A 16,609-nucleotide genomic window follows, 5' to 3' on the forward strand; every position below is an offset into this window, starting at 1 on the left:
GTGTTTGGAGTATATCGTTCCCGTCCGACTAATTAAAGAAAAATTATTTGTCCAATTCAAGGTGAGTAATCGCTGTTCTGATGTCCAGAATCTCTTTTCGGTCATAAGAGATGGTAGGAGCAACATTATGTACAAAATAAGTTACAAACAATGCGAAAAAACAAACAAAATAGCACGGTTAGTTAAGAGCCAATAAAACGGCAGCCATCCCCTCCGGCGCCATCTTCACAACTTCCAGCTTAGTGGAGTCTGCCACCAGCACAGTCAGTGTAGTCACCTCAGCTATCCCCATTGAGATCATGTCAGTGCCTCGATCTCGAACTTGGGAAACAAAACATGGCGATGTTTGGCATAGCAATCTCAGGGGAATTAAGACCTTTCCATTCCTGTCATTATTGAAAGAAATTGTGATCTCACATCTCAAAATAGGGTTATATATTCTACCTCTTGGTGATGTCAGTCAGAAACACAATGTCAACTTTCACTGCCATGCGGACGACACACAGCTGTACATTTCGATGAAACAGGGTGAAGACCCAAAATTGCCTACCCTGAAAGCCTGTGTTTCAGACATAAGGAAGGCAAATGTTTTACTTTTAAACTCGGACAAAACAGAGATGGTATTTCTAGGTCCCAAGAAACAAAGAGATCTGCTGTTGGATCTGACAATTAATCTTGATGGTTGTACTGTCGTCTCAAATAAAACTGTGAAGGACCTCAGCATTACTCTGGACCCTGATCTGTCTTTTGACGAACATATCAAGAATATTTCAAGGACAGATTTTTCCATCTTCGTAACATTGCAAAAATCAGAAACTTTATGTCCAAAATTGATGCAGAAAAGCTAATCAATTACTTTTGTCACTTCTAGCTTAGACTACTTCAATCCTCTACTCTCTGGCTACCCGGATAAAGCCTTAAATAAACTTCATTAGTGCTAAACACAGCTGCTAAAATCCTGACTAGAGCTCAAAAAAGGTAACATATTACTCCAGTGGCTTACTTTTAAGGCTAGGGTTGATTTCAAGGTTTTACTGCTAAACTACAAAGCATTACATGGGCTTGCTCCTAGCTATCTCTCTGATTTGGTCCTGCTGTACATACCTACACATATGCTATGGTCACAAGACGCAGGCCTCCTAATTGTCCCTAGAATTTCTAAGCAAACAGCTAGAGGCAGAGCTTTCTCCTATAGAGCTCCATTTTTATGGAATGATCTGCCTATCCATGTGAGAGATGCAGACTCGGTCTCAACCTTTAATTCTTCAATGAAGACATCTCTTCAGTAGGTCCTATTTTATTGTTTTATTTTTTATTTTTTAACCTTTATTTAACTAGGCAAGTCAGTTAAGAACAAATTCTTATTTTCAATGACGGCCTAGGAACAGTGGGTTAACTGCACAGTGTCCCCCAACCCACCCCTGTCTCAGTCTCCAGTATCTATGCCGCAATAGTCTATGTGCCGGGGGGCTAGGGTCAGTCTGTTCTTTCTGGTGTAATTATCCTGTCTTATCTGGTGTCCTGTGTGAATTTAAGTATGCTCCCTCTAATTATCTCTCTCTCTCTCCCTCACTCCCTCCCGGAGGACCTGAGCCCTAGGATCATGCCTCAGGACTACCTGGGCTGATGACTCCTGGCTAGCGCCAGTCCACCTTGTCGTGCTGCTGCTCCAGTTCCAATTGTTCTGTCTGAGGCTGGGGAACACTGACCTGTTCACCGGGAGTGCTACCTTGTCCCGGACCTGCTGTTTCCGACTCTCTCTCTCTACTGCACCTGCTGTCTCGACCTCTGAATGCTCAGCTATGAAAAGCCAACTGATATTTACTCCTGAGGTACTGACCTGTTGCACCCTCTACAACCACAGTGATTATTATTTGACCCTGCTGGTCATCTATAAATGTTTGAACATCTTGAAGAACAATCTGGCCTTAAATGGCCATGTACTCTTATAATCTCCACCCGGCAGAGACAGAAGAGGACTGGCCACCACTCAGAGTCTGGTTCCTCTCTAGGTTTCTTCCTAGGTTCCTGCCTTTCTAGGGAGTTGTTCCTAGCCACCATGCTGTTTGGGGTTTTAGGCTGGGTTTCTGTATAGCACTTTGTGACGTCTGCAGATGTAAAAAAGGGATTTATGGATAAATTTGATTGAAGATCGAGACCGGGAGGGGGACAAGGGGTCCGAGACAGAGTCAAGAATGAGACCAGAAAAATGCGAGTCCAATTCAAGACCATGATTGAAATTTTGTCAAATACCCACCATAATAACAGTTCAAAATGTCCAGTATTTCTGTGTACATATTTCAGAACAACATATGGATTCTTTAGACATTCAGAATATTGAAAAAATGCATGCCGGGGGAAAATAGAACCACTCTACAAATTATTACTAACCCAAACACAGTGGGGAACAACAAGTGTTTTTTTTTTTTAAGTTTTGATGTCTTCACTATTATTCTACAATATAGAAAATAGTAAAAATAAAGAAAAACCCTTGAATGAATAGGTGTGTCCAAACTTTTGACTGTTACTGTAAATACAAAATGTGATGGTCTAAGAACACAACAAAGCTTCAATCACATCGATCTGATTGGATGGGCCTCTCTGGGCCTGGCTCCCCAGTGGGTGGGCCTCTGGGCCTGGCTCCCCAGTGGGTGGGCCTCTCTGGGCCTGGCTCCCCAGTGGGTGGGCCTCTCTGGGCCTGGCTCCCCAGTGGGTGGGCCTCTCTGGGCCTGGCTCCCCAGTGGGTGGGCCTCTCTGGGCCTGGCTCCCCAGTGGGTGGGCCTCTGTCCACAAAGGCACATCCATGTCTACGCCCCTGATCACAATTGCGCATCACAAATCCTACTATCCTAAAAACCAACACCTCAGACTAAACTTTTTCAATACCTAGTTTGCATACTCATTGTTGCCTTAGTTAGCATTCACTGGTAGATATCATAAATTGAAACGTCTTTCCTACCCTACCGGCTACCGATGTCATTCTTCTGTGAGCTGCTCCATGCCAAAACCAGTTGACAGCTGCACACTCTTGGTGCCCGCAGATTATATTCTGCTGAAACTAGGCTATGTGAGCGGCGAGCATGAGAATATATTTCACGTGTTTTGCGATTGTGTAGGCTACTCTCATGATTTCTCTATTGAAGACCTATAGGTTCACCACTGTACTAACCTGTCACACACTGAAGGCCTATAGGTTCACCACTAAAGGCCTATAGGTTCACCACTGTACTAACCTGTCACACACTGAAGGCCTATCGGTCCACCACTATACTAACCTGTCACACACTGAAGGCCTATAGGTCCACCACTATACTAACCTGTCACACACTAAAGGCCTATAGGTTCACCACTGAAGGCCTATAGGTTCACACTGAAGGCCTATAGGTTCACCACTAAAGGCCTATAGGTTCACCACTGAAGGCCTATAGGTTCACCACTAAAGGCCTATAGGTTCACCACTAAAGGCCTATAGGTTCACCACAAAATGGCCTATAGGTTCACCACTAAAGGCCTATAGGTTCACCACTAAAGGCCTATAGGTTCACCACTAAAGGCCTATAGGTTCACCACTGAAGGCCTATAGGTTCACCACTGAAGGCCTATAGGTTCACCACTGAAGGCCTATAGGTTCACCACTGAAGGCCTATAGGTTCACCACTGTACTAACCTGTCTATAATAGATATAAAGCCTGTTAAGATGTTCATGTTTTAACAAAGGAGGGTATATATATTTGGTCTGGCGAAGAGCTTTTATGCACTGGTCTCGGCTGGTCTTATTAGGAGTCCTCCCTGTCCGAGACAGAGTCAATACAGAGTACAAATGTATCCAACACCGAGACAAGACCGAGACACTCAATATGTGGTCTCAAGACCGGACATCTTGAGTAATACAACACTGATTAGCATCACGTGATGTCTTTCATTCAACAAAGAAGAGAACAGGCTGTTCATACTCTTCAAAAGGGTTACAACAACCTGCCTGCCCTCGCCCCCGTCCGCCTCACGTTGCCCTCCATGAGTTACTGCCTGTGGGGACTCCTGACTCCTCCACCGGCCTGTACTATAGCTTGTGTAGGTGTAGTAGTGATGATGGATGTCCTGGCTGCTACACGGTGGCTAATGTTACGAGTTGTCAGCCACTGAATAACGGGGAGGACTCAGGTGGCCTGGGCCGCTCGCTTCAGAGTGACGGCCCTCTGGAGAGGTGCTGCCCTTGATTATACACCGGGAGGGAGGAAGAGGGGGAGGGAAAGGGGGAAGAGGGAAGAGGGGGAAGTCAATGGCCTGACAGAGAGAGAGTGTCAGTTTGGGAGTTTATACAGTACACTATAAAGTATTCAGGACCCCTAGGTGTCTATTATAGAAGGATAAGGTTTTTACTTTGAGGTGGCCTGTCAGAATGCCTGTACCTGTCAGAGAAGGTCAAGAGGTTTATTACAGTCTGACATCACACTTATGGGAAATGACAATCACACTCCTGAGAGGTGAAGATGTTCAGAACCTTGCATTAGAGAGAGTGTCCTGGGAAATCCACACGAGTCCCACTGTTGTTATCACATTCTCAAACACGCCTTTCATATTAGCATTGTTACCTGATCAATCAACAAATCAACTAATATCTGTTCTGGTCACTTGAACCCTCACCTCACCCCTGCAATACCTCCCAAGGTCGTAAGATTGGGAAGCAGAGCCTAAGGTAGTATTCTCCTTTATCAGCTGACCTGATTTAAACAAATCTTGAGACACAAAACAGCTGGAAACACAGCTCAGATGACAGTCTTGACAGTCTAGTCTAATTCAATTGGATATCACAAACCAAGAGGGATTCGTCCCTTCATAACAGATAAAAGGAAAACTTTAATCTGCTTTCTCCTTTCATTGCTTTAGGCCCACCGGGGGACTCATTTGATGGGGTATTAGTTCTGTACGTCGATAAAAAGGGACACTCGTCAACATCTGCCCTGCAGGAAAATGTCAAAATAACGGAACATTTACGTGACGTGGTGGCAGGCCCAATGACAGCAGAGGAGCAGAACCCAATCCGTTTAAAAACCCATTTGGAGCTGTGCCTGGTGGGTAGGGCAGAGGCTGGGAGACGCAGAGGTTTTCCCTGGGCATGTAAAAGGCCGGACTGACGGATGGACCTATAAACACTCAGCTTTTACCTCCCAGAGAAAAGAGACAAGAACAAAGGAGCCTGCTGCCCGGCACATTCCCATTCCTCCCTTTCCCTCTTAATCTTTCCTGTCATCGCCCCTCCCTGATGAGAAAAAGAGAGGGAGGAATGGAGGGATGCGGAGGGAGAGAGGGGTGTGGAGGGAATGAGAGATGGAGGGAGGGATGCGTAGGTGTGCATAAATCGTGTTGCCTGACTTGTTATTTTTCTCACCGTTCCCTCGCTCGTCTTCAGATGGCTGGGCTGGCTGTGTCTGGCTCACTGGTTGTTCTAACAGTAGACGGTTCAAACAACCATCAATAGTACTAATCACTGGACTGAACACATTGATGTATGCCATCAGAGTCCCTGGGTTCGCGCCCAGGCTCTGTCGTAACCGGCCGCGACCGGGAGGTCCGTGGGGCGACGCACAATTGGCCTAGCGTCGTCCGGGTTAGGGAGGGATTGGTCGGTAGGGATCTCCTTGTCTCATCGCGCACCAGCGACTCCTGTGGTTCCTGTGGTAGCCAAGGTTGCCAGGGGCACGGTGTAGCCTCCGACACATTGGTGCGGCTGGCTTCCGGGTTGGATGCGCGCTGTGTTAAGAAGCAGTACGGCTGGTTGGGTTGTGTATCGGAGGACGCATGACATTCAGCCTTCGTCTCTCCCGAGCCCGTACGGGAGTTGTAGCAATGAGACAAGATAGTAGCTACTACAACAATTGGATACCACGAAATTGGGGAGAAAAAGGGGTAAAATTAAAAAATACAATTTTGTATTTATTTTTTTAAACACATTGATGTGTTTTCCCAATAGGCCTTCTTCACAAAGCTTTCATCACGAGCAATATGATGAAGGTCTTTTGTTCTATTGATAAATCAACAACAGGATCTGTATCTGATAGATGTTTATTGTGTACCTATGGGAGACTATTCTTATTGATTAGGAACAAAGCATTGATTAATGAATGGCTTCTGTGTGATGTTTCCTTTTGCCGCTCTAGTCGCTAGTTCTAACTATGAATGTATATAATAGGTTGAATCCCCCGCACACCCAAAATGTATTACTGAAGGTGCTGAAAACTGGATAAACTGAAAAAAGGCTCTGCACACTTCCAGTCCGATACAAAGTTATTTTAATTGTATCTGAGCTTTCGGTCAATCAACCTTCATCAGAGCATAACTGTGCGTCACTGTGTATAATATGCTCTGATGAAGGTCAATTGAATGAAAGCTTAGCTACAATTAACATAACTTTGTATCGAACTGGAAGTGTGCAGAGCCTTTTTTCTGTTTATCCAGTTTTACGTGTGAATGTAAAACATGTCATGAATCAAACACATACCACCATCTTGTTGAGGGAGACCCAGCAGTCCTGGGGGAAGTCCTGCAGCATGGGAACCAGGAATTGCAGACAGCCATCCCAGTGACACAGCAGCAGCATCATACCAATCAGGTTGAAGATACGCATTACTGCACTGGCCAGGTCATAGGTCATATGGAAGATCTAAAACAGAGATGGAGAGACAAGGAATGGGTTAAGGCGGAGAGGAAGGATGTGTGTGTGTGTGTGTGTGTGTGTGTGTGTGTGTGTGTGTGTGTGTGTGTGTGTGTGTGTGTGTGTGTGTGTGTGTGTGTGTGTGTGTGTGTGTGTGTGTGTGTGTGTGTGTGTGTGTGTGTGTGTGTGAGTACGTGCGTGTGTGGGAGAGAGAGACATCGAGAGATAGAGAAGCAGAGAGAGAGAGAAAAATGGAGAGAGAATCACAGTCACAGAATTCTTCAAGATTTCCTGTTTAATTTGCTGCAAGATTCTCTAGTGATCAAGATGACAATCCCTAGAAGCAGGATTAAAGGAGAAGACTACAGTCAGCAGAACCATATTGCCTGCTGTTCCTTTGGACCGGATTAAGAACGATTAATGAGAGGGGGAAGACAGCTTCCCATCAGTCGGCCATCAGATACACAGCAGGAACAGAGCAGACATGTGTTACAGCCAGATACAACACATTAATCAGAACTGTAACAGGACTCCCTCACTCACTCCCACACAAACACATACCGGTACACAAGTCTGTAGGCACAGATGGATACACACGGCAGGTAGCCTAGTGGTGAGAGCTTTGGACTAGTAACCGAAAGGTTGCAAGATCAAATCCCCGAGCCGACAAGGTAAAAATCTGTCGTTGTGCCCCTGAACAAGGCAGTTAACCCACTGTTCCTAGGATGTCATTCTAAATAACAATGTGTTCTTAACTGACTAGCCTAGTAAAATACATTTTAAAAAACCCAACCAGATAAAAGGGGTATGCTTCTCTAAACCCAACCAGATAAAAGTGGTATGCTTCTCTAAACCCAACCAGATAAAATTGGTATGCTTCTCTAAACCCAACCAGATACAATTCACACCAAAACATATGCATTTCTGAGCCCTAAGCAAGAAACCAAACTGGCCACAAGGACAATCATCTTTCAATGATCCCTGAGGAGGTATTAGTAAAATACAAGATGGAAGACTAAATGCTTCTCAGTTCTGGCATGCCAATTGTGGAACCAGAGTCCCCCTGATGCCAGGTCAGCAGAGTCCCTGCCCAATATCTGAAATCCTACATCTTCAAAGAGCATCTTAAAAAATCCCATAGCACCCCCTCCTCCCCCCACTAAAAAAAATGTAAAAATAGCACCCTTGTCTTTCACACTTGACTTTTTCCTACTTGCTGATAGATTCTTTATTGAGGAAAATTTTACTTACTATGACTGAGATATTTGGTTGTCCTACCTAGCTATCTTAAAATGAATGTACCTGTAAGTTGCTCTGGATAAAAGGACATGAATGTAAATGTAAATGAGTATGGTGCTTTGCTGACTTACAGTCACTGACTGATGACATCATACACTATCTCTACCACGGCTGTGATTGGACATGAATCACCAGTTGATCTTTCTTAATGCCACTTTAACCTTTTGGGGCTTCTAATAGTTGGTTTCTAATATGACCTGGCAACTTACAAAATACTGCACTTCAGCACATCTATTTATAGAGTCAACATGTCACTTATGATTAGTGACATGTTGAGGAGGAGAGGAGATAGTCACAATGCCAGAGCAATATTTACAGTATGCAGAGTTCAGCTAACTTAGTTTAAGACAGAATCAGAATGGGTGTCATGTTGGCAACAAAGGTTCCAAGAGAATTACATTCTACAGAGAATACCGATTAGAATGTTACTGTCATGGAACGTTTGGTGCCAACATGGAGGACTGATTGGACAACTGTATGGCTCTAATGAGGCACCATGGACCGTGCCACGGTTCTTATGGTGTTATGAGAAATCTGAAAATAATGAACCAAAGAGAAGCAGAAATTGGACACATTTTGAGGCAGATTCTCTGCAATTCTGTGTGAAAATGTAATCACCAAAATTACTCATTCAATTAGACCCTCAAGTCTTCAAACCAACATTTTGTTTTTGTGTGGGAAACAATAAACACTCACATAATCAATTGGAGGAGTGAATAGCAACTACTACAACAACCACAACAACAACAACGGCAAAAGCAAACTGCTACTACTAAAACACAAACAGTTATGTCGCCATGGCAATTCCTATTAGTTTGAAGTGGAACTACTTTGTAGAAATGAAACAAACAGCTAGTCATTATATCGGTCTAAAATATCAAATATGCACTTTATGCTTCAAACCCATCTTTATAAGAGGTCTAAAATAGGTTATTTTTCGACTCAAAATTCAAATGATGTAGAGTAAGTCATTGTTGGCAGATTGAAATGTATGCAGTCAATGCGTGATTAATAAAATTCACCAATAAATCGCTAGGTAGTCTAATAAATATTGCTATATCCGGTTGTAAATCACAGCTAGCACATTGTTAACTGCCTCCAGCCATTCAGGAGATGAACTGCTTCAGTTTCACTGACCCAATGCTTTGCACAAAAACGGATTGAAAAGGGCAGTGATTGGGAATCTCAACACAATAAATCTAGCTATGCAGTCCTGTTACGTGGATAGTGTTATAGCTAGATGATTTATCTATGCAGGCCTACTTATTTAGCAAGCTAGCTATATGGCTTGACAGCTAGCTAGAACCTAAACTGACACAGAGCCTTGTACTGTAGCTCGCTAGCTAGCTGCTGGAAGAATGTGATGTTATCGCCTGGACAAGTGTGTGAGTGGAAGACTTTCTTTCCCCCAATGTTTAATTTTCAGCTTTGGTGGCTACAGCTATTAGGATCACTAAGCTACTCATGTATTTGGCATTGATCAAATGAGCAGGCAGGCAAGCTCCAAACCCCATTCACTTGTGGGTTATTATGGGACTGGGGGCAGGCTGCAAGAGGCTGAGCAGGCTTCCTCATCGTATTCACAGTGCAATTTCGGCTACGAAATGAAAAAGTTTGAGGGTTTGCCTACCACCCACTGTGCTAGACTTTAGCACATCTGGCTCAGGCTAGATAAACTTGTTATTATTGTGCATAGGCAACTTTACTTATTTATTTGTGTATATATATATATTTATTTTCATCAAAGAAAACAGTGTGCAGGTGTGGTTGGAAGCCCAAGGGCTTATAGGAAAACCACACCACAAACAAACAATATACAATAAATACTTTTTTTTTTTTAAGGTTTGTTTAAAAATGATAACAAAACCTACTAATTATAAATGTATAAATAAATTGATCAGTAATGACGAAAATATATATACTGTTTTGTTTAAATGTGTGGGTGCATTGTGTGGATGTGAGTGTGTGAGAGTTAGGCTTTATGGAGGAGATTACTGAGTAGTTTGGTTCATCAGGCTGAACCCCCGTCTTCCCTTGAAGTTATTGAGGGATGATGATGTGTTGGCAATGTGAAGATAAAAATTCCAGAGTATGGTACCTATATACAGTGCCTTGCGAAAGTATTCGGCCCCCTTGAACTTTGCGACCTTTTGCCACATTTCAGGCTTCAAACATAAAGATATAAAACTGTATTTTTTGTGAAGAATCAACAACAAGTGGGACACAATCATGAAGTGGAACGACATTTATTGGATATTTCAAACTTTTTTAACAAATCAAAAACTGAAAAATTGGGCGTGCAAAATTATTCAGCCCCTTTACTTTCAGTGCAGCAAACTCTCTCCAGACGTTCAGTGAGGATCTCTGAATGATCCAATGTTGACCTAAATGACTAATGACTAATCATCACCCTGAACACACCATCCCCACTGTCAAACATGGTGGTGGCAGCATCATGGTTTGGGCCTGCTTTTCTTCAGCAGGGACAGGGAAGATGGTTAAAATTGATGGGAAGATGGATGGAGCCAAATACAGGACCATTCTGGAAGAAAACCTGATGGAGTCTGCAAAAGACCTGAGACTGGGACGGAGATTTGTCTTCCAACAAGACAATGATCCAAAACATAAAGCAAAATCTACAATGGAATGGTTAAAAAATAAACATATCCAGGTGTTAGAATGGCCAAGTCAAAGTCCAGACCTGAATCCAATCGAGAATCTGTGGAAAGAACTGAAAACTGCTGTTCACAAATGCTCTCCATCCAACCTCACTGAGCTCGAGCTGTTTTGCAAGGAGGAATGGGAAAAAATGTCAGTCTCTCGATGTGCAAAACTGATAGAGACATACCCCAAGCGACTTACAGCTGTAATCGCAGCAAAAGGTGGCGCTACAAAGTATTAACTTAAGGGGGCTGAATAATTTTGCACGGACAATTTTTCAGTTTTTGATTTGTTAAAAAAGTTTGAAATATCCAATAAATGTTGTTCCACTTCATGATTGTGTCCCACTTGTTGTTGATTCTTCACAAAAAAATACAGTTTTATATCTTTATGTTTGAAGCCTGAAATGTGGCAAAAGGTCGCAAAGTTCAAGAGGGCCGAATACTTTCGCAAGGCACTGTATCTGGTAGAGAATGTACAATGTGAGGTGCAGCAGTGGGGAGGGTTCGGCAGTGTCTTGTGTTATATAGATGGATTTCAGAATGAACCAGGAAGAATCCAACCGAGGGAGAGATAGCCTCCCTGTTGGTTGTTTGATCAACAGGACTGTAAAGTTCCCAAAAGTAAGACTCCCATGGTATTTATATATTTGCAGAAAACCAAATCAGGTTTATTTTGTGACTTTTGCTCCTGCTTTCTAAACAATGATCTAAACAAAGTTGCGCTGTTCTGATGCCAGTAAACACAGCCCAGCGCAGTGCAACAGCTGTCAGCAAAGTGACTGGCACAACACTCACAACCCTAATCAGTGGAGAAGCACGTCTAGCACCATACTTAACACTTCCTCTCGAAACTCCACTCCACACTCTTAGAAAGGGTTCTTCGGCGGTCCCCATAGGATGACCATTTTTGGTTCCAGGTAGGTTCCATTTGGTGATATGGGCTAATTGAGTGAATGCTGACGCACAACCAAATATAGAAATGGTGTATTCTATTATTCTAACTCTCAATAGTAAGTTGAGACCCCAACTGAGTACCATATATCTTGTTTGCCTGTTTAACACCAGCCCATCTTAGCACTCATCTTCCATGCATGCCAAGTATCCTCCTCTACCCATCATGCACCGCTCTGTGTGTTTGTCGCATAATGTCTTCAGAAAATCCAATTATCCAAAGGTCATGTGCACACACAGGGCCCAGTGCATCCATCCACCATCCGCCATTCACACCAGGGGCCCAACCAAGTACAAAGTACCCCTTCAAAAAATGAATCGAGCAGAGGCATATATGTACTGTAGATGAACAAATAACTAGATATGAAGGCCGAAGGAAAAACCAGCTAATCAGAAATCCATTCCCGAAGCCAACAAAGAGACAGAAAATGTATGGAAACACAATTAAACCCATACGAGGAACGCTTGCCTAACTGAATTACAGGTTGGTAATAATAACAATTAGCAAGACATACAGTATGATCATAGTGAGCACCCCCTCCGGTGTACCATATTATCACCCCTCCACCCCACCTGCACCTCCTCAGGGGTCTTAATTGATTAAATGTGTTTGCATCTCTAATATGCTGCCTATGAAGACGAGCTGACACCTTCTGGGATTCACAGGTCAAAGGGGGAGACGGTGACGACACTGATGGTGATTAGGATGCAAAGTGTGTTTAAAATCTTAAACCCTCCTGCCAACAACATCACACATATTTCAGTGAGAACAGCAAAGCAAACCTCCTGGCCCTTGACAAACAACTGGGAACAAACTAACATATGCAGCTTGCAGACAGGGCCGGGTCCAGACTGATCATCTGTCTCACAGCTTATTGGGCATCAGCCAACAACTAAATGTCTGAGAAGGAACTCAGTGACCTAACAGCACCTATAAACAGATCTGCTTTTTTATTCATTTATGCAGAAGTCCAAATAGATTAGAAGAGTTCCTGGTTACAGAACAGTGTGGTGTGCTGGTTGAATATTCTATGCTTGACAGAGCATTCTATGATTGTCTACCTAGACAACTTGTCTAGACAACCTTTAGCATAATTCACTACCCCTCACTCACCCTCAATACCTCTCACTAGCTCTCAATACCCAATTCACTATCTTCAATTCACTACGCCTCTCTACCCAATTCACTATCTACAATTCACTACCCCTCACTCCCCCTCAATACCTCTCACTAGCTCTCAATACCCAATTCACTATCTTCAATTCACTACCCCTCACTCCCCCTCAATACCTCTCACTAGCTCTCAATACCCAATTCACTATCTTCAATTCACTACGCCTTTCTACCCAATTCCCTATCTACAATTCACTACCCCTCAATACCCAATTCACTATCTTCAATTCACTACGCCTCTCTACCCAATTCACTATCTACAATTCACTACCCCTCACTACCCAATTCACTATCTACAATTCACTATCTACAATTCTCTACACCTCACGACCCAATTCACTATCTACAATTCATTATCTACAATTCACTACCCATCACTACCCAATTCACTACCCCTCACTGCCCAACTCACTATTTACAATTCATGATCTACAATTCACTATTTACAATTCACTATCTACAATTGACTACCCCTCACTACACCTAGAGTAAAGCACTTCAGACCTACAGTGGAAAGTGTGGTAAAAAATCCAATCCATTATCATTATTGCCATAGGACATTTATCACATTGTCTATAAATTACTTCTGTGTAATGCTGTCCTACCTCCCTACTGTACCTTCTCTCTGACAATAATTGTACTTTGCTAGCATAGCCATTAAGGCTGGGAATCGTATGGGACCTCAAACTACAATATTATCACTATACTTAGGTGCCAATATGATATGTATTGCGATTCTCATGATTCTCATGATTCTATATCAAATCAAATCAAATTGTATTAGTCATGCGCCGAATACAACAGGTGTAGAATAAGAGATAAAACTAACAAGTAATTAAAGAGCAACAGTAAAAAATAACAATATATACAAGGGGGTGCCGGTACAGAGTCAATGTGCGGGGGCACCGGTTAGTTGAGGTAGTATGTACATGCCTATACATAGATGACAACAGAGAGTGGCAGTGGTGTGGAGAGGGGGGGGGGGGGCAATGCAAATAGTATTGGTAGCCATTTGACAACATCAGGAGTCTTATGGCTTGGGGGTAGAAGCTGTTTAGAAGCCTCTTGGACCTAGACTTGGCGCTCCGGTACAGCGTGCCGTGTGGTAGCAGAGAGAACAGTCTATGACTAAGATGGCTGGAGTCTTTGACAATTTTAGGGCCTTCCTCTGACACTGCCTGGTATAGAGGTCCTGAATGGCAGGAAGCTTGGCCCCAGTGATGTACTGGGCCGTACACACTACCTTCTGTAGTGCCTTGCGGTCGGAGGCCGAGCAGTTGCCATACCAGGCAGTGATCAACCCATCAGGATGCTCTCGAGGGTGCAGCTGTAAAACCTTTTGAGGATCTGAAGACCCATGCAAAATCTTTTCAGTCTCCTGAGGAGGAATAGGTTTTGTCGTGCCTGCTTCACGACTGTCATGGTGTGCTTGGACCATATTAGTTTGTTGGTGATGTGGACACCAAGGAACTTGAATCTCTCAACCTGCTCCACTGCAGCCCCGTCGATGAGAATGGGGGCGTGCTCGGTCCTCTTTTTCCTGTAGTCCACAATCATCTCCTTTGTCTTGATCACGTTGAAGGAGAGGTTATTGTCCTGGCACCACACAGCCAGGTCTCTGTCTTGTTGTTGTCGGTGATCAGGCTTTTGTGTCATTGGCAAATTTAATGATGGTGTTGGAGTCGTGCCTGTGCGTGCAGTCATGAGTGAACAGGGAGTACAGGAGGGGGCTGGGCACACACCCCTGAGGGGCCCCTGTGTTGAGGATCAGCGTGGCGGATATGTTGTTACCTACCCTTAACCCTTGGGGGCGGCCCGTCAGGAAGTCCAGGATCCAGTTGCAGAGGGAGGTGTTTAGTCCCAGGGTCCTTAGCTTAGTGATGAGCTTTGAGGGCACTATGGTGTTGAACGCTGAGCTGTAGTCAATGAATAGCATTCTCACATCGGTGTTCCTTTTGCCCAGGAGAGAAAGGGCAGTGTGGAATGCAATAGAGACTGCATCTGTTGGGGCGGTATGAAAATTGGAGTGGGTCAAGGATTTCTGGGATGATGGTGTTGATGTGATCCATGACCAGCCTTTCAAAGCACTTCATAGCTACAGACGTGAGTGCTATGGGTCGGTAGTCATTTAGGCAGGTTACGTTAGTGTTCTTGGGCACAGGCACTATGGTGGTCTGCTTAAAACATGTTGGTATTACGGACTCGGACAGGGAGAGGTTGAAAATGTTAGTGAAGACACTTGCTAGTTGGTCAGCACATGCTCGCAGTACACGTCCTGGTAATCTGTCTGGCCCCGTGGCCTTGTGAATGTTGACCTGTCTAAAGGTCTTACTCATATCGGCTGCGGAGAGCGTGATCACACAGTCTTCCGGTACAGCTGGTGCTCTCATGCATGTTTCAGTGTTATTTGCCTCAAAGTGAGCATAGAAGTAGTTTAGCTCGTCCAGTAGGCTTGTGTCACTGGGCAGTTCTCGGCTGTGCTTCCCTTTGTTATCTGTAATGGTTTCCAGGCCCTGCCACATCTGACGAACGTCAGAGCCAATGTAGTACGACTTGATCTTAGTCCTGCATTGACGCTTGCCTGTTTGATGGTTCATCGGAGGGCATAGCGGGATTTCTTATAAGCTTCCGGGTTAGAGTCCTGGTCCTTGAAAGCGGCGGCTCTAGCCTTTATCTCAGTGCGGATGTTGCCTGTAATCCATGGCTTCTGCTTGGGGTATGTACGTACGGTCACTGTGGGGACGACGTCATCGATGCACTTATTGATGAAGCCAATGACAGATGTGGTGTACTCCTCGATGCCATTGGAGGAATCCCGGAACATATTCCAGTCTGTGCTAGCAAAACAGTCCTGTAGCTTAGCATCTGCTTCATCTGATCACTTTTTTATTGATCTAGTCACTGGTTCTTCCTGCTATAATTTTTGCTTGTAAACAGGAATTAGGAGGATGGAATTATGGTCAGATTTGCCAAATGGAGAGCGAGGGAGAGCTTTGTATGCATCTCTATGTGTGGAGTATAGGTGGTCCAGAGTTCTTTTCCCTCTGGTTGCACATTTAACATGCTGATAGAAATTTGGTAAAACTGATTTAACATTCCCTGCATTAAAGTCCCCGGGCTACTAGGAACGTCGCCTCTGGATGAGCGTTTTCTTGTTTGCTTATGGCAGAGTACAACTCATTCTATGCTATCTTAGTGCCAGTCATTGACTGTGCTCAGTAAACAGCTACAAAGAAAATAGATGAAAACTCTCTCGGTAGGTAGTGTGGTCTGCAGCTTATCATGAGAAACTCTACCTCAGGCGAGCGACAGCTCAAGACTTCCTTAGATATCGTGCACCAGCTGTTGTTTACAAAAATACATAGACCGCCCCCTTTTGTCTTACCAGACGCCGCTGTTCTATCCTGCTGGTACATCGTATAACTAGTCAGCTGTATGTTGATATTGTCGTCGTTCAAGCATAAGATGTTACAGTTTTTAATGTCCCATTGGTAGTTTAATCTTCCCAGTAACTCGTCCATTTTATTGTCCAAGGATTGCATGTTTGTGGGGGTTTATTCGATCGCCTCCGACTTCTCAGAAGGCAGCCCGCTCTCCAGCGTCTCTTTCTCCTTCTCCTCTTCACGCAGATGACTGGGGTCGGGGCCTGTTCCCGAGGGAGCCGTATATCCTCCGGCTCGGGCTCGTCAGAGTCATGAAAGAAGAAAAAGGATTCTGCTAGTCCGTGGTGAGTAGTCGCAGTCCTGATGTCTAGTTATTTTCGGTCATAAGAGACGGTAGCGGCAACATTATGTTCAAAAAGAGTAAAAAAATAAGTTACAAACAAAGCAGATAAACAAACAAAAAAACACAATCGGTTGGGGGCACGTA

General features: G+C 44.0%; 1 protein-coding gene across 1 annotated transcript in view; it reads right to left on the minus strand.

Annotated features, from left to right (window-relative positions):
• The window catches only part of LOC110530999 (potassium/sodium hyperpolarization-activated cyclic nucleotide-gated channel 1), an 84,712-nt gene that overhangs the window by 55,950 nt on the left and 12,153 nt on the right, over nt 1-16,609 (minus strand). The window contains exon 3 of the mRNA XM_090182739.1: nt 6,500-6,661. Within this exon, the coding sequence (XP_090038865.1) occupies nt 6,500-6,661 (162 nt within the window). The remainder of the gene's footprint in view (nt 1-6,499; nt 6,662-16,609) is intronic.

Source organism: Oncorhynchus mykiss, chromosome 8 (genome assembly GCF_057628025.1).
Source record: "Oncorhynchus mykiss isolate SJ-2025 chromosome 8, ASM5762802v1, whole genome shotgun sequence".
Classification (NCBI taxonomy): Eukaryota; Metazoa; Chordata; class Actinopteri; order Salmoniformes; family Salmonidae; genus Oncorhynchus; species Oncorhynchus mykiss.